A 21733-nucleotide genomic window follows, 5' to 3' on the forward strand; every position below is an offset into this window, starting at 1 on the left:
CATATTTTCAAATCATGACATATAGAGAAAAGGATATTTCCCAAATCAACAATGATAGATACTTCCGAAGGAGTAGGCTAGTGGAATCAAGTAAAAAGAGGTTTCTGGTTTCTCTTTGCTTTTTAATAAAAGTACAAACTCTTCATCCTTTTGTAATTAAAAAAATAGAAATATTATTGTAATAACTATGTATGGTGCTAGGTGGGTACAAGACTTACTGGGGTGATCACTTCCTAAGTTATATAAATATCTGACCGCTATGCTGTACACCTGAAACTAATATAATATTAAACCTCTACTGTAATTTAAATTTAATTTTTTTAATTAAAAAAATTTAAATAGAAGCATTATCGGCTATTAAAAATGTGGCAACCAGTGAAACTGGGTAGGAAACCAGATGCACATCTAAGGGGAAAATAGGGATTGACTGGCCATCTCTGTCGTAATTTCTCCTGCACGTCCCCACCCAACTAGACACAAGAGAATGAGGAACAAAATGATCTTTGCTAAGAGCTTCCCGGAGGAGTCATCATTTTCCCAGCACATAAACAAGGAATCAGATGACTGCACTTTATTGAGAAGTGAAAACCTGGGGGCAAGCATTAGAACCATTAGTCTGTTTCCCACATTCCCATTCTTCATCCAAAATTTCATTAATACAGAAATCATCTTATTAGCTCTAGCTGGGGCACAGACATCCCAAGGAAAGTGTCCAAGAGGGCAGAACTTGGAGATTCTACACACTCCTGGCCCCATCCATCTAGGCCCTTGGGTTCATTCCCTTTCCTATATCCCACATAGACTCTCATTCTCCAACATTCAGGGCCCGCCCCAGTATCTCCAGGAAGGTAAGGGAACCCTGTGGAAGGATCTGTCAATGTCCAAGCAGAGAAATCTCACAGCACCTAGGTAGAGGCTATCCCCTGGGGCCTGACAGCCTATTAATATTTTCTCTCCTGGGAGGCACGATGTCTCCACTCTTCCTGGGCCTTTGCTGACCCCTTCAGGCGAGGGGAGGAACTTCAGCTGTGTCCACACCGGCATAAGACTCCTATCTCCTTAGGCCCCAGCATCTCCCTTTCTTGGCCCTTTACTAAGAAAAACTGCCAGAGTCCCTACGCTCCATGCTACATAGGAGGAAACCTACCTGTCAGGATAGAAAGCAGAAACAAACAATATCTCCTACCCACCAATAGGAGAGACTTTGTAACCGTGGCCTATCCCCTCCTAGTACAGACTAAGAACCATCCTGTGGGCCCCAAAGGTGTTGCTAGAGGCTCCCAAGTTTCAACCACTATCTCTTGCCACTTGTTTGTGACTTTCTCCCTTTTGAAAGAAATCATACACTGGAGAAGTCTCAGTTTGGAGACATTTTGGAGTTGGGCAGGGCTGCTTCCCCAAATTGGGCTCCTGCTGTGTGGGCCAAAGTTTGGACGAGAGGCAGCCAGCCACCCCAGAGGATGTGGGCAGCAAGAGCAATGTTCTGAACTCCTCTGCTGCCCCGGGAAGCTACTTAAGAGGCAAAGTCTCTCTCTGACCCCATTTCCAGCCACAACACACCCTATCCTCAGCCTCCCTGCTCCTCTCAGAAGGCTCACCAAGGCCAGAGTTGATGGTCAGCAAAGCTCGAGTCGTCTTTTCTAGGAATGAGACTCCATCTCATCAACTTCCCTAGAAGTATCTCTAAATAGGGTCCCTGGTGTTTGCTTCCTAGAGTAATCAGGTGTTGAGGAATTTCCTAGCACCTCACTGGTCAGACTGTCAAAGACAGCGTTTTAACAGAGGAGGTAATTAGACGTAAATTAACAAAGGGCAGATTGAAGTCTATAAAATAGGGATTAGCTTTCAGCAAAATGGCAACATTTGTCTAAAGGGTTATCCTTTTCCCAGCCACCCAAACCCAGGTGAGAATGAGCTTGCAATGTTTAAGGCCGCTATATTGGGGATACCTTATAAATCTGCACAAGAAGTAACATAGTCAATGATTTCTGCACAGTGAGCTTTTCCAGATAGTATTCAACCTGGAAGTTGTCCTCTCTTAGAGAGCCGGGATTGGTTATAAACAGCTCAGTGCAAAGCAGAAAGAGGTAAGCCATTCCCAGATACCAAGCAATAATCATTTTTACAGAGTGAACAATACACCATCTGAGGCAGGCTCAGTAACAGCCCCCTGAAGATCTCTACATCGTAGTCCCCAGAATTTGTGAATGTTTCTTCCTATGGCAAGAAACAAAAACAAAAACAAAAACACCATTGCAGATGTAATTACCTTAAGCATCTTGAGATGTAGAGATTATCCTAGGTTATCTGGGTGGGCCCTAAATGTGATCAGAAGTGTCCTTATAAGAAGGAGGCAGAAGGAGATCTTACTACAGAGAAGTGATGCGATGATGGAAGTGGAGGTGGGAGTGATGTCCTTTGAAGGCGGAGGAAGGGGCCACAAGCCAAGGAATACAGGCGGCCGTTAGAAGCTGAAAAATACAAGGAAATAGATTCTCCTCAGAGAGCCTCCAAAAGAAACCAGCCCTACCAACAACTTGACTTTAGCCCAGTAAGACAGATTTGGACTTCTGATCTCAAGAACTATAAGATAATAAATTTATATTGTTTTAAGCCACTAAATTATGGTATTTTGTTATAGCAGCAGGAAACTAATATACTATCTTTGAGCCTATCGTGTGTTATTTTGAACAGCTTTATAGAGATAACCGACACGGAATAACCGTACATATTTAAAGTGATCAATTTGATAAGTCTTGACATATGTATACACCCATGAAATCATCATTGCAATCAAGATAGCGGACATATTCATTACCTCCAAAAGTCAACTCATGCACCTCTGTAATTCCTCACTCCCAGCCTTCTCCGAGCTGCCCTTCCTCTATTTTAGGCAACCATGGTCTGTTCTCTGTCACTGGAGATGAGTTGTTTGTATATAAATGGGATCATACAGTATGCACTCTTTTTTTTGTCTAGCTTCTTTCACTCTACTTACTTTGGGATTCGTCTATGTTGTAGTCATATCAATACAGTAATGCTCCCCCACTCCCACCATCCATAGTTTCACTTTCTGTGATTTCAGTTACTCTCGGTCTCCCACAGTCCACAAATACTACATGAGAAATTTATTTAATAAACAATTTATAAATGTTCAATTTTGTGCCATTCTGAGTAGCATGAGGCAATCTCACTCCTTCCCACCTGAATGTGAATCATCCGTTTGTCCAGCATCTCCACGCCATACAGACTCCGTGCCCAGTAGTCACTTAGTAGCTGTCTGGGTTATTAGAAAACAGTGGCAGTCTCACAGTGCTTGTGTTCAAGTAACCATTGTTTTACTTAAGAATGGCCCCAGTGTGCAGGAGTGGTGATGCTGGCAGTTTTAATACGCCAAAGAGAAGCCGTAAAGTGCTTCCTTTAAGTGAAAAGGTGAAAGTTCTCAACTTAATAAGAAAAGGGGAAAAATCGTATGCTGAGGTTGCTAAGATCTATGGTAAGAATGAATCTTCTCTACGTGAATTCGTGAAGAAAGAAAAAGAAATTTATGCTAGTTTTGCTGTCGCACCTCAAACTGCAAACGCATCTCATCATGTAGACATTTCTCACTTCACGTCATCATAAGAAGGGTGAGTATGTACAATAAAATATTTTAGAAGAGAGAGAGACCACATTCACATAACTTTTATTACAGTATATTATTATAATTATTCTATTTTGTTATTAGTTATTGGTGTTAACCTCTTACTGTGCCGAATTTATAAGTTAAACGTTATCATAGATATTTATGTATAGATAAAAACAGTATATATAAGGTTTAGTACTATCCAGTTTCACGCATCCACTAGGGGTCTTGGAATGTATCCCCTGTGGATAAGGAGGGACTATTGTAGTTAATTCCCTTTCACTACTAGGTAGTATTCCATTGTGTAGATAGACAACAATTTGTGTATACACTCATCTGTTAGTAAACATTCGAGTTGTTTCCGTTTGGGCGATTATAAATAAAGCTGCTGTGAACATTCATGTAAAAGTCTTCATACGCTTTCAGTTTTCTGGGGTAAATACCTACGAGTGGAATAGCTAGATCACATAATAGGTGTGTGTTTTACTTTTCAAGAAACTGCTGACTGCTTTCCAACGTGTTTGTATTATTTTCCACTCCCAGCAGCCGTAATAGCTTCCTTTTACATTTTTCAGTCTCCTTAAGTGTTTCATTAAGTGGAGCTCACCTCCACCCCCTAAATAAGGTAAATAATTGCAGTGTCACTGTAATGATAAGCATGAATATAAACTACAGAGAGAAAAAGAGAAAACGAAAATCAGACAGAAGAGACAGAGATAGAAAAAATGGTCGTCAGAGGGAGGAAACTGGAGAAGAGGAAAGGGACAGAGAAAAATAAGAAAGAATCAAAAGAGAGGTAGAAACACAATACAGTGGTATCAGACCCAGCTAGAAACAGATGGCTCATGCAAACCAGGCTAGTTGAGATTTTAATCATGGGACTATTTTCAAAGGTACTCATAAAACCAATAATGGATACTATGGTGCTTTGGTTACCACCTCTAGGCCCGAAGGGTCTCAGGAAAGGGAGATTCTGGGCACCCGCAGAGAGTAGCGACAAGGGGAGGGCCACCATTGGAGGTGGGATGCAGACATCCCTCTGGAACTGGAAGGGAGTGAGCTGCTGTAATAAACACCTCCGCCTCCCTCTGCACACTGCACCCCCCACCCCTCCATCTCCTGCGGTTTCCATTAGCTGAAATCAACCTGAAGGCATAGAGTACGGTGATGATGCCCATATGGGCTGGCCTCCCTGGCTGGGAGTGGATGAGTGGAAAGTGGGTCTAAGGGGCGGGGCGTGGGAGACAAAAAAGACACCCAGTACAGGGACCAGCAAAGGAACTGGACAAGGAACTAAGCTGCACTGCCTCTATTAATGACATGAAAAGATAGAGAAAACAATGTACAATGATTTAGGAACAGGCGAAGGGAAGGCAGTGCCTTGAGATATGCAGGACTATGCACCAGACTTTGGATTACAATTAGTCCACTCAGTTTTGAGATCTATTTTGAAGGAGTTATTAAAAACAAACAAAATGATTAATTCTGAAACCACTGCTGTTGCATATCTTATCCTAATTATACCCTGATTTAAAAGGGAAAAACTCTTCTAAACTATGAGACACGGCACCTACAGATTTGTGTGAATGTGGGCTAAAACAAGAGACACCCACATCAGGAAAACTGAGTCAGGACCAGAGATGCTTCCTGGAAAGACAAAAAGTGTCTTTCAACCTTAGGGGAGATGCAGAAATTTTAGTAGGACAGTTCCTCTTGGTAGATGATTATTCTTTCTTTTATCAGATGACCTGCATGATTTGCAGTTAATCATCTCCATTTTATTCATTTCAACATGAGGACTGCTGGTGAAAGAACAAGATGATCAAGGGAAGAACTCAAGCATTCATCAGATCTACTGAAGAGCTAGAACTTTTCTCTGCATCCTTTTTTCATTTTTTAATCTCATAACACACTAAACTTCATCTTCCTTAACGTATATCTATATTTCATCTGTTATGAAATCTTCAGGGTGTCCATAAAAAGCCATTCATAATAAAATATATTTAGAACACTTTCTTATCTCAGGTGGGAAAACTGAGGTCTTGTTTCTCCTTGATTTTAATAAAAACTGAAGGTATGAACATAATGCCTGAAATGAATGAATTCACCAGCTACTTTTTACAAAGTGGACACTGAAGGGAAACCATTGGATGATTCGTAGCAATTTTAACCTCTGGATAAACAGTCAAGTTCTCTTTATTGATGCTTTCTGGTGAGCTCGGTTTTTTGTTCTCTTTGCTCAAAACCTCTGAAGGGGAAAGTTAAGAAAAGTCAAGGTTGTTGCTATTAATTGCTTCTTCCAGCGCCCGCAGACCAAGAATCTAATGAAGTGATACTAATAGGACAATTAGACTGCTATGGCTGCACACGTTTTGATAGGTGGAAAGATAGTCAACAAAATTTCTATTCATCTGCTCACAGATGTGAGCCCATTCGGGGTAGAGTGGAACGAATAGCGAAATATGAGGTCAGGGGCTCAGTATTCTAATTTCACTTATTTTACTAACTAGCTGTATGTGTTCTGGTAAATTCACTCAATTCGTCTGTGTATGTTTCCTGTAGCTTTCCAACAGAATGATTACATATAACAAGATTAACCCACCTAAGAGTGGGCATAAGCTCATGCGACAGCCCTGGGGTGGTACAGCCCAGGATAGATTTAATGGTGCAAACGGGAAATATCACAAAATGCTGGTAAGGACAGCATAGCAGTGAACAGAAAAGGACAGGATATAGCACCCAGAACCAGAGCAGAGAAGGCTCGCTGCAGAACAGTGGAACAGGCCAAATCACCACACCATACAGAGCCAGAAGCTATCCCCACATTAGTAAATTAGCAGCAGGCATTTTGTAGGACATCATAGAGTCTCTCAGGAATACAATTGATGAAGACTCTAGAATGGCAGACTTTGAACAAGTGCATAAGCAAAGGCCCTGTATTAGTCAGCTAGGCTGCCAGAACAGCATACCATAGACTGGAGGGCTTAAACAACAAAAACACATTTCCCGCAGTTCTAGACCCTAGAAGTCTGAGATCAGAGTGTTGGCAGGTCCGGATTCTCCTGAGGCCTCTCTCTTTGGCTTGCAGAAGGCTGTCTTCTCGCTGTGTCTTCATGTGGTCTTTCCTCTATGTATATACAACACTTGTCTCTCCTCCTCTTCTTATAAAAACATCAGTCATATTGGATTAGGGTTCCACCCTTATAATCTTATTTAACCTTAATTACCCCTTTAAAGGCCCTATCTCCAAAAATGGTAGCATTGGGGGTTAGGAATTTGGCAGGGACACAATTCAATCCTTAACAGGCTGTGATATCAGAAAGAGCTCTGTGCAGACTGGATATACCGCCCAGACAAGAATAATAAGAGACACAAAGAACATGGAAAACACAACAGAGAAATTCAGGCAGAGCAAAACACTATTCTCTCAGCCAAACTTGGGTAAGAGTTTTTGCCAATTCCCTGAAGATGAAGTAAGAAACAATCTATAATTCATTCAATGAAGATATACTGGGTATCCTTCGTGTACCGGGGACTGTGATAGGTGTTTGGGGTAGTAAATTAACTAAGCAAAGAGGCCCTTAGACTAAGGAGGCTCTAATGCTGTGCCAGCCTCAGTAAGCAAACCCAAATCTAAGACTGTAACCATCTCGAGATTACAAAATTGAAACTGTGCTGGCTGGAAAATTACTGCTTGGCTATCACCCATGGGAACATAGGCTATCGCCCATGGGAATGTAACTTTCTGACAACAAGTTTTCTGCTTCTGTACTTCCTGCTTGCACAACTGACCTATGGGTTGACAGTTAGTAAAAAAAGAAAAATAGACTTGTGTGTTCAAACAGAATGAAGAATGGGGTTTAGGGCTTAAAAACTCTGTACCTCTGCATTTCGGGGCTGCTTAATTTGGGGTCTGCGTACCCCTGGCAGACTCAGCTGGCTGAATAAAGAGTGTGTTTCCTATAACTCACTGATTTCTGGTGGTCCGTGTGTCTATCGGGGGTTTGCGGCTACAACAAAACCTAAGGATAGCCAATCACAAACAGCCAATTAGGCTTCAAGCTATAGCCAGTCTTTGCCTTTCTCCACCTTTTCTCTATAAAATCTCTCCAGGAGCTCCTGTAGGTGAAACATTCCTAACCACTTCCGGTTTGGTGCTGCCCAATTCAAATCGACTTTTGCTCAGATAAACTCTTAAAATTTTTAATGTGCCTCAGTTTATCTTTTAATAGGGGACAGGGATGCAACATTGAGCACCAACAGCTCACCTTAGAGCTTACGGCTGATGGGGGAGACAGAGTAGGGTGAAGGATAGGGGCCTCAGTACTGCAGGAGAACATACTCGGGGAGGTTGAGGAAGGGACTGATTCAAGTAGAGACCAGCAGGGCAGAAGCCAAAACATCAAGCACATTGGAAAACCAAAAGGCTGGCTCCTGAGAGCAAGGGAGGGGTATGGCAGATGAGTCTGGCCACGACCTAGGAGACCTGGCAGGCTTGGTTAAAAGTTTTACTCTTTTTTCTAAGATGAGTAGAAGGTCCCCTGAAAGGTTTCAAGCAGGAGCTGACAGGACTAGATATCAATTTTGAAAAGATCATTCTGGTTCCAGTTTGGAAAACAGATCAGAAACACCCCACCCACCATAATATTTAAAGTTCATTATATACAAACATGCCCACATTACCAATATTTGCCCAATCTTTGTCCCAGGTTCCAGGTACAGAGCTTCTAAAACCCTTGGAATTTCCCAAGGAATAGGAGTATATTTGTTATTCATGAACTCTTGAATCGCACCTGAGTTTATGTTAATAAGATGACTCAGTGGGACTCCTAGATAGCTTTACATGGAGGCAGGTCACCAGAAAGACCAACTATCTGATTAGAAGGTTGAGACCTTAAGTAACACACTATCAGCCTTGCCCCATCTCCAGAGTAGGGAGGAGGGCTGGAAATTGCAGTAAATCACTTGGTTCGTGATTTAATCGATTGTAGCCACATAATAAAAATTGGACACTGAAGCTCAGGGGAGCTTCCTGGTTGAAAACATTTGATGTGCTGGAAGGGTGACAGGTCCCAATTTCCCAGGAGAAGGCAGGGGAGCTCTGCGTTCGAGACCCTCCCAGACCTTGTACCATGTGTCTCTTCATTGGACTGGTCTTGTTCTGTATCCCTTATAATAAAATTATAATCATAAATACAGTGCTTTCCTGAGTTCTGTGAGTCATTCTAGCAAATTACCAAACCGGAGGGGGTTGTAGGGACCTTTCAAATTTGTACCCAGTTGGTCGAAAGTGGATGACCTGGAGAATCCCGAAGTGTGCCTGACATCTGAAGTGGGGGATGTCCTGTGGAGGACTGCGTGCCTATCTTGTGAAGTCTGCACTAATTGGGGGTGGGGAGTAGGGGTTAATGACAGGATTAAACTGCAGAGCACCAAGTGATATCAGACCAGTGGGATTTGAAACAGAATCCAAGCCAAATTTTGTGTTGGTCATTCTTCATCCATTTCAAATCAAAGAACCTTTGTCAAGAGAGTAAAAAAGACTTATTCCAAAACTAAAAAACAGGCAAATTTATCTGCATTGGAGAAAAACCACCAGCTTTAAGCAACTCAGAACTCAGATCTTGTTACCTGCTGGCGAAGCCCAGGATCGATGGCATTCATATGCTTTCTTGTTACTGTCACTAACATGACTTGGGGGTTAAATCTTATTCCCACTCCTGGTCACACTGCAGCTGCTTGTCATTTGCTTCTGAGAAGTACTGCTTTCGCTAGGCCTGAGAGTCTGTATGCCGTCACCTCAGACCATGCTGCCACAGACTTCCTTCCCAAGAACCTACGTACACTGGATGTCTTGGTGACTTAGGAAATGAAGCTACAACCTTTCACACTTGTTAAAAACTAGCTGATACATAAGCATTATTTGCAGACTCTTTAGTCTCCCTGCTAGCAAATTAACAAACGTTGAATTGTGCTTGAGATCAAATCTATTTTTTTTTTAATCTCTTCTAGGAATGACTGTAGTAAAACTTCAGGTTAGTAGCGGGCAGCAGGAAAGAACATCTCTTCAGAATGCCGTCTTAATGAAGCCCATTTCAGTCCAGATAGATCACAGATTACATATTTGATATGCCCAAGCAAGGCACATGAATTAGAAAGATACTGGTACTTACGATTAATACACCATTTAACAAATTCTGTCATTAAAGGTCTTTAGGCCTTTTTAATCATTTGTATTATAAATTCGTTTATCGAATTTTTCATAACTAGAAGTAAAAGCCCATTACAAATGATTCTCAGTAATAGTTCTCTTCCAAGTTGTCCACAGTGGCGAAGCTTCTGATCCTGATAGTAGTCTGTGTAATAATAACGACCCAGAAGGAATATCCCCAATTGTCGATTCTCTTTGTCATGGATAGAGCTGGAAGAACTCAACCAGCCATGAAGCAATTCTACTTTTTCCTGATCTCTTTGCAGCAAATGCCTTTCTATGACTTTTCTCTCTCCTTCATCACCTCATATTCTCATCATCACCACAATATTCTAATCGTTCCTCCCAGAAAAACACATAAAAAATAAAATATTTTTAATCTTTAAAAGGTGGAGTAAGAAAAGAAATGGGTTGGCTAGCATTTTCTCCTCGTTCTACTGGGTGCAGAGCTCTTGATAACTTCGCTTCAGAGTCTCTAGGCTTTGTTCTAATGCATCTCTAGGTTCTATACCCCTCGTCACTGCTGTCATCTTCCCAAGGATGGTTTTGCAAAAGTCACACAGAACCACAGGGTAGAGAAAGACAGAGTGGACTGTGCCCCAGCTTCCTGCGCTGCCTCCTTTATTTTGTGCCACCAGGACTACAGTTAACTACAGGTTCCTATTCTTGGTCAACCTTATCAAGATTTCTAGGAGATCACTAGAAATATATCATTACTAATTAAGTTCTTGAGTATACCAGAAAATAATATTCTCTATTTCAGTGTAGAAGAAAGTATATGGCACATGTAATTTATTAATTTATACATTCACACACATGCACATGCACACACACATGCACTTGCACACACACATGCACATGCACACACACACGGACAGCCACACACATTCTGTTTCTATATTCTGGCTCTGTTTTATTTCTCTGTGATCTGGGATTATATACCTTCTCACATAACTTGCTTCTTTTTTCAAAACATTTTCCCTTACACATAATATTCAGAGATATTTTTAGCTAACAGTTACCAGAAAAAAGAAAGTCAAATGCTTTGGTAAGCATTTATAGTTTCCATCAGAATAAATGTTTTTAATACAACTGGTCTGTATTAATTATATAAATGTAGTCCCATTAAACTTGCTAATGTCATTGACGAGATTTTTTTGATTTTTTTCAATCCCCAATAATCGGACGAACTTCAAAGGCAACTAAGACTTTTAAGTGTTATTTTCATTCCCAAAGAAAAGAAAGAGGAATACAAAAAAAAAAAAAAGATAAAATCTTGGTCACAGCAAGAATCCAGGGGACTACCCCACCTGCCTCTTTGCGTGAATTTTACCTCAAACACACACATACAAAAACCTACTTCAAACAAACCACTACCATTATTAACTCAAGCCTGATCAATAGTCAGCAGGAGAGGACCTCTCTCCATGCCATTAGAGAGAAAATACACTACCATTATTTGGGACACCTGGGAACAAAGAGCTCTAGATTCCCCCCCCCCCCCACACACACACACATCCTTTGAATATAGTAGGAAAAGTAAACAGCAATCTTTTAGATTCTGTGAAGGGGGCAATACGGCTGAAATTGATTATACGGGGTATTCAAAAAATCCTTGTGCTACTTTAAATTTAACATTAGAGCTTTGTTAAATATGATGGTAGAAATAATTAAAACATATGCATTACGAGATAAAACAGTGCATTATCTTCTGCTGGCTGAAATGGACTTCAGGGCTGCTGGACATAGGAGAGAGTGCTCCTTCTCAGCTACAGAAATCATTTGTAATTTCCTCAGGATCTGGAATAAGCAGCACAGTTGCTCTGTGAAGGGTTCAAGGTGGACACTAACCAGTGTTACTTGGTGCAGTTGGAACTCATGGGAGCAGGGACAGCATGTGGGAAGCCAAACAGTGCCACCAGAGGGTTTCTTAGTGAGCATATTACCATGACTCAAATGTTTGATGGGGTCAGAGTAGCCAAATGCATCCTTTTCCACAAAAACACTACACCTGTCCCCGGCACCCTCACCTGAACAGCCCGTCGACTGGCGTGGACACCTGCCACTCCTCCTTTGGGGGTCTGTAATTCCTCAGCTCTTCTGATGAACAAGTTAATATCTTCATTCAGTCTTCAGTCAGTCTGAAGCAGCCTCAGAGTCATTCTGCCTCCTTAAAGTGACATGGCACTTCTCAGCTTTGATCTGTTTTACATTGAATTTATAGTTTACAGCTCAGATAGCACTCAGCCTGCCATTTCCAAGTTCTTGCAGGTGATCTCACTGTTGCCTCCTCATTCTGCTTCCAGGCAATATTACCCATATTCGAGAACAGAACAGAGATTAAGGTCATAGAGCTGGTCTCCAACGCAGGACTTGAACCTAGGCCTTCTGACTGCTAATTCTGTTTCTAACTTACCAACTATTAAAGAGAAGACACTGTAAAGATACCCAGCTACCTCAGCATCACTGGCCCCAGATCCTTGGGCCCAGCCTGGTGTGACTGCTTCCTCCCAATCCCACGCTAGCCTTGGCAACACGCCCCAGCAGGCCATCTGTTCAAAGCCTCTCTAGTGTCCCCACTTTACGCACTCAGGGGTCTGGCCACACCCTATACCTCAGTTTCCATCCGCACTATACTACAGCCAGTGGTCCTGGCCTCACTTGCTGCTCCACCCCATGCCACCCACGACACGCACACTTCCCCTCTGTGGTCCTTGACACCAGCCTCTACTCTTCTTTTGCATTGCAGCTTTCTTTTCCCTCGGCCCTCAACCTGGTCTCTGCCACTTCACTTGAACTCCCAGGAGGGCCCATTCCCACCTGCTGCCCTCTTTCTAGCCTCCTCATGGTCTCTACTCCCCACCTTTGTGATTGCCTGTGAGGGACGGGCTAAGTCTTTGCCTCAGAAATGGCACCTTGTGTCATTTTGAGGCACGCTATCTCATCAGCTCTTAGATTTGAACCTCAAGAAAACGGGGCTGGATGTCAAACTGGGCAATGTTAAACGGTCTATATCTTTACTAATATTTTGGGTACTCCCAGCAGGAGAAAAAAAAAACTTAAATTCAAATACTTTAGAACGAAGTTAATTAGAATGAAGCTGCCAGCCCCAGGGATCTCATCTCTCCTTTGAACTTCAATTACAGTTAGTTACACTGTCCAAACTCATGTGTCATTAAGACCTCTGTGGCATCTAGCAGCAGAGAAGGGATAGAATTGTTTGACAGGCTGAGAATGGGAAGATTGTAGCTACTTTAAATTATTGATCAGCCAATATTTAATGCATGTCTATGCACCTATTCACTCATGTAAGCAACAAATATTTATTAGTTCATATTGTACCAGTCATTGCCTATTTGTTCTCAGATCTCTACCCCACTCTTCTCTTGTTTCGTGTTTATACTTGCCTTGGTTATCTTCCTCGTTTATCTTCCAGCTAGAATGGCCAACGGGAGGCACTAGCAAGAGATTAGAGGTTAAGAAATAAGAAGAAGACAGATTATGTTTTCTGTGCCTCTTTCTCCATTTTGAGCATCATTTTTCTGCAGTGGTTCCAGCTTCCCATCAGATAACCTCTCCATCCAGGGTCCTTGGCAGTCCCAGCCATAGTATAGCCTCAGCGTCTAATTCTGGTGTCACCGTCCCTTTCTCGTATCCTTTACACCCTCATGACAGTAGCGGCTTCCTGTTCTCACTAATATCTAGTTGTTTCATCGGCCCATTCAGCTTCTCATCTCTGTCTGTTTCCTGTCTAATCAATTCTCTGTTGTAAATTCCCTCACTGAAATGCCCAGGATGATTTCATTGTACATAGGGATATGGCAGTGGGCAAGACAGGATCAGTCCCTGATCCCACAGAGCTCACAATCTACCTGAGATTCGTAGTTAAAGAACATTGAATAGTTCTTTAGTTTAATAGTACTGAACCGATGTCAATATCCTGGCTTGATATTGTACTACAGATGTCACCACTGTAAGGTGTTATCATTGAGGGAAGTTAAGGGAAGGGGTCTTGGGATCTCTATGTACTACTTTTGAGTCTATAATTACTTCGAAAAAGTTTTTTTTAAATACAAGGTGCAGAAAGGGTGTAGTGTATGATTCCTTGGTTATTAGCAAAGTATCAAAAGGTAAGAACAAGCCCCATGTTATTAAATTCAAAATGAGTGAGCAGAGCTGTTTGTAACCAGGACCAACCCACCCATCCCCTTTATTCCTAAGGGTTTGCTTGAGCAGAGGATAACAAATTTTTAAACTACTCCCACTTCCTTGGCAGAGATTAAAAGAGTGCAGTTCTGCTTAAGAATTTTATCTAGCCCAACAAAGAGAGAACCTTCAGAAGTAGACTGCTCTGTCCTTTGCCCTGGTTTTTCATGGGCCTGATTCATTTCATGCCAACGGCCTCTTAAACAGTAGGACTGGAGAACCAAAACTGCACTGCATAACAATGTTAAATGTTATCTCCAGAGTGGGCAAGCCAGCACCTCCAGGGCAACCAGTCTCTTTCTTAATGTGGATTTAGACTGCATTTTCCCTAAGAATTGCTGTTGGTTCTTGGAAAGAGGTATGTGCGTGCGTGCGTGTGCACTCAGTTGCCCTGAAAATTTTGGAAATGGAATACCTCAGGAGCGGGGAGGGGACGTTTCTTCATCTCACACTAGCAGAGAAATCTCAACAGAAAACTCATAGAATTCCAGAACTGGACTTGCACTGTTGTGCTGGCCTTAGACCGCCAAAACCCACTCTGCAGTTTTCTACAAAAGCCCCCCAACTAATAACCAGAACTGGCAGGATCCGCAGTGACTGGACTCTTGCTTCAGAATGCCCGATGCTCTGATTTTGGGGAAAGGACTGGTCCTTAGGAAGAACATCCCCTGTGTGCTGGGAACGGGGCCTTGCACTGGAAAGATTCTGAAGAAAGGAGACTGTCAGTGAGTCCTCAGCAAAGTAGATGCCTGGTTAGAGTGAGGAGTCCAAAGGTTTAGTTGGAGTAATAACTATGAAAGGAAAAAAGAAGAAGCAGGATCAAGAAGGAGGAACTGTTAGACCATGTGATGCAGATCTGAGAAACGCCGGCCCACCAAGAAGCTCCAGAGCAAAGAGGGCATTGGAGGAACCCCACCTCCCTCCCCGTTAGGCAGAAATGACGAGGTCCTTGTACCATCACCCTGCTCAGTCACCGGCTGGAGTTAACCCTCAGCTGGAGGCCGACAACTAATCAGACTCCCAGCAGCCAGTGAGAGTCCTTTCTTAAAGGACAGTCTGTTATCTGCATATCCATGTCTGCCACAGGGACTATCTCTGAAGGAGGAATGAGGGGAAATCACAATTTTGAAAACAGGGCTAGGAATTTGGCTGTGTGCATAAAGAACCCAATGGGAAACCTTATTAGGCATCCTATTTGGAGGATTTGTCTCCCTATATTGTAATTCACTACACCCCCAAATCGTCAATGAATTTCTTGGTACAATGGCACTGTGAGGAACGAAGGATAGACAGCTGGGGATGTATGGCCTTCCTTTGTCCCTGCAACTCAGCATCCACCAGGAACCCACACCAGGGTTGTAATCCTAAAGTTCCCAGAAATGAACAGCAGCAGAGAGTGACCCACGATGGAGCCAACTGCTGCTTGAAAACAGACTGGGGTCACCCCACCACTGCCATCACCACTCTTTCCCAAACACAGCAGAAGGAGGCAATCCCGGGCCTGAGGGAAAGGAGAAGTCTGTTGTCTTTAAGAACATTTTGCCTGTTGCTGTACAGAGTTCCTGAAAAAGACCCGTACAGACACTGGATGGATGATCTCTAAAAGGTGTTCACAAACAACTGCCTAAATAAAGGGCAGTTGGGAAAAAAATTGAAAAACCAAAAATTGAATAAGCTATGCAACAGAATTATGAGATTCCAGATAGAGCAATATCTCACAGAATTAATAATCTATTACATTTAAATAGGCAGAGACTGTGTCACTCTGGCATCTACAGATCCATTCATCGTTTTGATTTTTTTTTAAGTAAATTAATTGTCAACAGTTAAGAATCAAATGTTTCATATTAAAATTCTGATTTCTAACTTCTGTTTAAAAACCCTAAGATCTGGCAATGCTGGGCTCGCCTTCTCAATGACAAACATGCGTGGAACTGAGTATGCCTCACTTTTGTAAACTGCAGGTCAGCGGGACCCACCACTCCTCCATCGGCCACTGAGGCCAGGGGATGTCGACCCTTATCACTGAACTTACACCATCAACCACAGTTTAAACCATTCTACATCCTACGTATAAGAGGGTAGAGCAGCAGGTAAATTCACTGTAGAAAAACAAATCCATCAGAACTGCTGAAATCTTTTTTAAGGTCATTCAACCATAGCCATCAATTTCAAACATTTGACCCAGGGTACAAACAGATATGCACCAAACACAAAATATATATACATCCAAGGTTGTTCATTGTAACATTGTTGAAATAGCAAAACACCCGAAGCTACTTAAATGTTCATCAGAAGGAGACTGGCTAAATAAATTATGGAATCCCACACAATGGAATACTGCACCGTTATTTTTAAAGGGAGAGAAAGAATAGAGTAGGTCTATTGTGTACCACTCAGAACTGTCTCCAAGAATGTATTTTAAGAAACAAAAGAAAGAAGGGGGGAAAAGGAAGAAAGAAAAGCCAGTGATTTGAAGGACAGTATGTATAGTGTCATTCCATTCATGGGAAACACTTTTAAGTGAAAAATGCATGTAACTGAATAGAAATTTTCTGGAAGGATATGCATGACCAAGAGCTAGATGGGAAGTATGTAAAAGAGGCATAGGGAAGAGCTACTTTTTAACCTTTCACTCTATAACCTTCTGTCTCTTTTTAAAATCATGAACATGTGTTATTTTTATAATATAAAAAAGATAGTTTAAAAATTAGAACAAAAACACATCGGTACTGAAAGTAAAATTCCAATTAGGAGTAAATAAATTTCTAAGAAAACTGTCATCCTCCAACAATGTCAGAAAAATTAAGTGTAGCTATTTGACATTGACAGGGGGTCAGGTTGTCATGACTCATTGTGATTTCACATATGGAAATAAAATGCCCTCCTTCATCACATTGGAGATATTCAATAACATTTATAGAAAGGACTCAACACTTGCCCACCCTTAGCAAGTGTTTAATAAAAGGTGCTATTCCCAGCCCTCCCATGCTGTCCAATCCTGGCTTGTGTCAAACGATGATGCAAGAACCAATGACCGATCTGGGATGGCCATTGCAAAACCCAAGATTTAAATTCCATCCTAGGTGTATTGCCTTCTGGCCCACAGTCAGTCCTTGAAGAAGATCACAGAAGCATTTCTTCAAGCTCTGCGGATAGTACCACCTCCATACAAAAGGAATCCCATTGCATATTAAAGTTGCCGTTTCAAAGAGACTCCTACATGTCCATTTATTTTCCCCTGAAGATTTCCTACCCCTCTCTCCAACAAACCAGCTTGATGCAGATTAGGAGCTAGAGACTCCCACACTTCTTGCCTTCCCCCTACCCTTTACTGTTCAAGATCTCTTCCCTAATGTCCCCTGTGCTCTCCCAAAAGAAGTGGTGCTAGAGGCCAAACATTGACCCTGCCCAGATGAGGAGGGGCCAGTGTGCACAGCGCTCCCAGGCCAGAATTCTTTTTTTGCAGAGCCCTTTGCTCTTTGGGGTGTGGCCTCCCTCACTCTCCCCAGAACCTAGGCTCCTGGATCTGGCTGCCTATCTCTGAGGTGATAGCTCTGAGAGCCTTTACTCCAGTCTTCCTTGCCAGCCCCACACACAGGGGAGAGTTCTGGGGAGAGTTCCCACAGTGCTTTAGCTCTGAACAGGGGTGGAGGAAGAGCAGTGTCATGCTACCCAGCCTCTGTTGTCAATAATTCATGAGGTTCAGACTGAGGGGCACCAGTCAGAGAGTCAGTTTTCCCAGATATAGGAAAAATTGGACTTAAGCTCTCTTATCTCTTTGGGATGTGCCAAGTACTACAGCTATAACTTCTCTGTTGAGAAATAAACTATAAATCCAGTGCATACTGTTATATCACTTGTTATCCATACATCCCCTTTTGAATGCTGAAATCCTTTTTTTGGCTGATCAGCTGACCTACACATATACTAAATAAATCTTTAGCAAGTATAAATTCTGTTGAACAGCGATCCCCCAAAACTGAATTTCACAGACCAGCATTCTCTCTCCTCTAATTGTAGGGACTGACATAGGGTTGCTAAACTGGTGATTTTACCAACTAACATTTTTTTTCAACCTACCCATCTGCTTTTGTCATCTTTTCTTAACAAAAAGAACTTTATGAAACTCACTATATTTTCTTTATTTTTTCATTTTGCTGTAAATTGGTGAAAAACTTCGCCATGGGTCAGCACTACTTCTCGGTCTGGCATTTGGAGGCCACTGGGTTAAACCAATTCAGACACTGGCACTTGGGTCTGTTGGGGGCCTTTCTGCAGTGTACCATAAGCCATCCAGATTTATTCATTTTCTCAGAAACCCAAGAGGGAGATCATTTCAGCCCACTTGGCAGAAGTGGAGGCTGCAGCCTTGGACATGGAATTTATAGCTAGAGAGGACTTTATTCACCATCTACTCCAGCAACAAGAATAATTACTTCATGGTGGCAATAATTACGATGTGTTTAGTAGTTTACAATTTATAAAGTGCTTTTACAGTCAACAAGTATTTATCGAACTAGGATGGAGGCTAAGACCTGGCTATGTGATGACTGTGGAGAAATGAGTGCTCCTGAGTTCTCTGTACTTCCATCACTGGTTGAGGAATCCTCTAGCCTCCTTGCTACCACTTAGGCCCTGTACAGTGGGAAAGTCCTGGATGGGGATGGGGGAGCGGGGAGGAGGGGGAGTATAAGAGGTCCTGTCCAGCCAGGATCTTTATCCCCATAGACTGGTTAAAACAGTGATCTGTCTGCCCTCCAGGCCTGTCAGGATGAAGGAGACTTTGAGGCAGAAGGAAAGGCAGCGCCCAGCCTAGCCCAGCTGCTCCCCATCCCGTCTCTCTTCCAGGCTCCTCCACCCTCACCTGGGACCCTCATACTGTGACTCCACGGGAACCACAGTCCTCACCTCCATGGGCAATCTCAAAATATTTGCCCTCCTTTGGGTTGTCATATATGTAAACCCAGACTCTCCCGGCCAAGGGGGTCCATCTTGAGGCTCTGGGAAGCAAAAGCAACCTACTCAAAGCTCCCTCTTCCCCCAGAAAAATGACACGGACAAGCAGATATGGAAGGAGGAGGGGAAGTCTCCTCCAGCTGTTGGGAGTGGACCCAACAGTAAACTTGATCAGACAGCCCTGTCCCACACTGGATAGGCCGGGGCAGAGGACGGTTCCGCCCACGGAGAGCGGAAGCTGAGCTGGAGGAGCTGAGGGGGAGGAGCCGTTCCACCCAAGAACAGGTCCAGGCGCGCGCGGAGCGGAAGGCGCCCCGGCCCTCTTGCGCTACTGTCACCTTCCTACTGTGACGCGGAACCTTACATAACCAGCCTTCTCCGTGCAGAGAGAGAGGCCGCTGCTGGGCCGCTGTGTCTCGTCGTGGAAGCCAGTGAGGATGGCCAGCTCCAGGGTGGCGCGCCAGGCCCCGCATGCGAATAAAGTGGCCCTAGTAACGGCCTCCACCGACGGGTGAGTGCCTGGGCCTGAGTCTTTGAGGCCCCCCACTGGCTGGAAACTGGTACTAACTCCTAGTTCTTTGCCTCCTGGGCAGGGCCGCGTGTCTTCAGGCACACACGCAGCCAAAATCTGGTCCCGGAAGAAAGGAAACACGTTGGTGGGCCTGCAGCCCTTCCCAATCCCCTGGCCAGTTTCCTATCACTGCTGCCTCTGGCCCAACTGCGGCCACCTCAGTGCTGCCCCCATCAATCCAGTCTCCCAGCGCTCTGGGCTGTCCCAAACACCCTGCCCCACTTAGAGTCTAGGAAGACCGTACAGACGCCAGAAATCCAAGGCAGTCCGGATTTCAAAAACCCTCGCCCCCTGCCTCAATGGACTATGGAAATGATCCAGACACCCCATTGGGGCACCCGGACAGGTCTCCAGAACCACAACCCACACCACTTACCTAGACAGACCACAAGGCCCATGTATCCTGATTTTTGTTCAGTTCAGTACATTTTCACCTCCCTTGCCCAGACTGTTTCTCACCCACCACTCTTGTCTACACTGCTTCTCATTCCCACAGGACTTTGCGAGACGCCAGCTGTAAACAAATCTAAAATACAAATGTACTCAAATCGTTAATGGCTAACAATTGCAAAATGTGTAACCCTTACTCCCAGAGGAGTAATATAAAAAATTTACATTTTTAACTAGAGATTCACCCTTTCATCTGCACCCCAAAACATAACTGAAAATAGAATTTTTTAAATTTTTTTTTTTAGGCGAGGCAACCCTTGATTGACTTCACAGATTGCAAGGACCTTGTCAGCTTACAATCCTTTATTTATTTATTTATTTATTTATTTAATTTTTTTACGCCTACAGCACCTGGTCTTCCTAGGTGGTCTCCCATCCAAACACTAACCAGGCCCGACCCTGCTTAGCTTCCAAGATCAGCCGGGATCAGGCTTGTTCAGGGTGGCATGGCTGTAACTAAAAAATAGAATTTGGGGATGATGTAAACTAGTAAGGAAGATATTTGGAGGCAGGGGCTCTTTTGAGTAAAACTTCCAATCATGGAAGTGGTTGCTGCTACACCCCTAGCTCATTTCTCTCCCCTCAGTCCCCATAGGGTATGGGGCCTGTCACCCATGGTGGGGCCTGTGGAAAGTGATGTCACTTCCTGGGAACCTAGTCTGAGGACCAAAACCATAAGAAAAATAAGTAAATGGGTGCCCAGAAAGTGCTAAGCATGTCCATCTGTATGATAATGGCTGTGCCATTAGCCCTATTTTACACATAATACAGACATTTGGAGGTGATACGAAGAGCTAGAATTCAAACCCAGGCAGTCTGCCTCCGGAGCCAGAATGACTCAGCTTCTTTCCTGTACTGACCTTGACGGTCCTTTTCTCTCTCTGCTCACAGGATTGGCTTTGCCATCGCCAGGCGTCTGGCCCAGGATGGGGCTCATGTGGTGGTGAGCAGCCGAAACCAGCAGAACGTGGACCGGGCTGTGGCAACGCTGCAAGGAGAGGGGCTGAGTGTGACAGGCACTGTGTGCCACGTGGGGAAGGCCCAGGACCGGGAGCAGCTGGTGGCCACAGTGAGTGACAAGGATATGGCACAGAACCAGGAGATGGCAGAAGGGAGTCAGCCTGAGCATCCTTCTCTGCTTTCTTAGACAACATTGGTGCGATCCGAGCCAGCACTATAAACTAAAACATAACAGTGCATTCTGCATACCCACACCGGTCTGCCAGCACATTTTCATTGTGTGCCCTTCTGTTATGTCTCCAAGAATCATGCCATACCAGTCAGAGAATCAAAAACCACTCTAATGCTTCAACCCTGCATCAGCCCTTGGGGGCACCAAGAAAAACAGCTGGTCTCGGTTCTCCAGTAGTTTCTAATCTAATTGGACAGATGAGAAGGGTAAATACAATCACAAAATAATGTTCTCACCCGTGAGCTAGTAAGCGATCACTCCCTTGTTCTTCAGCATATAGAGTCAAGTCCCTGGAAACCTGCAGGTGGCAGCCTACCATGTTTCAGCCACCTACTGGGTGCCATTTACTTTGTTGAGAGCCTTACACAGGTTATCTCTAAACCTGACAACAACCCAAGCAAGGCAAGGACTATTCTCCCTGTTTACACTCTGCTCAGAAAGCTGGAGCAACATCCCAAGGTCCCACAGCCAGTAAGAAAAGAGCTGTTAGTCAACCCAGACATGCCAAGCCGCCTACCA

The 21733-nt window shown here is 43.6% G+C and overlaps 1 protein-coding gene and 1 pseudogene across 1 annotated transcript; one reads left to right on the forward strand and one right to left on the reverse strand.

Moving 5' to 3' along the window:
• Positions 1-19267: 19267 nt before the first annotated feature.
• Positions 19268-21091, forward strand: LOC105311429 (dehydrogenase/reductase SDR family member 4-like; the record flags this gene model as incomplete). Its single annotated transcript, XM_023527101.1, has 2 exons — positions 19268-19512; positions 20914-21091. Coding segments are annotated over exons 1-2 (252 nt in total), but the record flags the coding sequence as incomplete, so codon positions are not given.
• LOC111735594 lies at positions 20362-20480 on the reverse strand (annotated as a pseudogene).
• Positions 21092-21733: the final 642 nt, after the last annotated feature.

Source organism: Pteropus vampyrus, unplaced genomic scaffold, assembly GCF_000151845.1.
Source record: "Pteropus vampyrus isolate Shadow unplaced genomic scaffold, Pvam_2.0 Scaffold1000003917, whole genome shotgun sequence".
In the NCBI taxonomy this organism is placed as follows: Eukaryota; Metazoa; Chordata; class Mammalia; order Chiroptera; family Pteropodidae; genus Pteropus; species Pteropus vampyrus.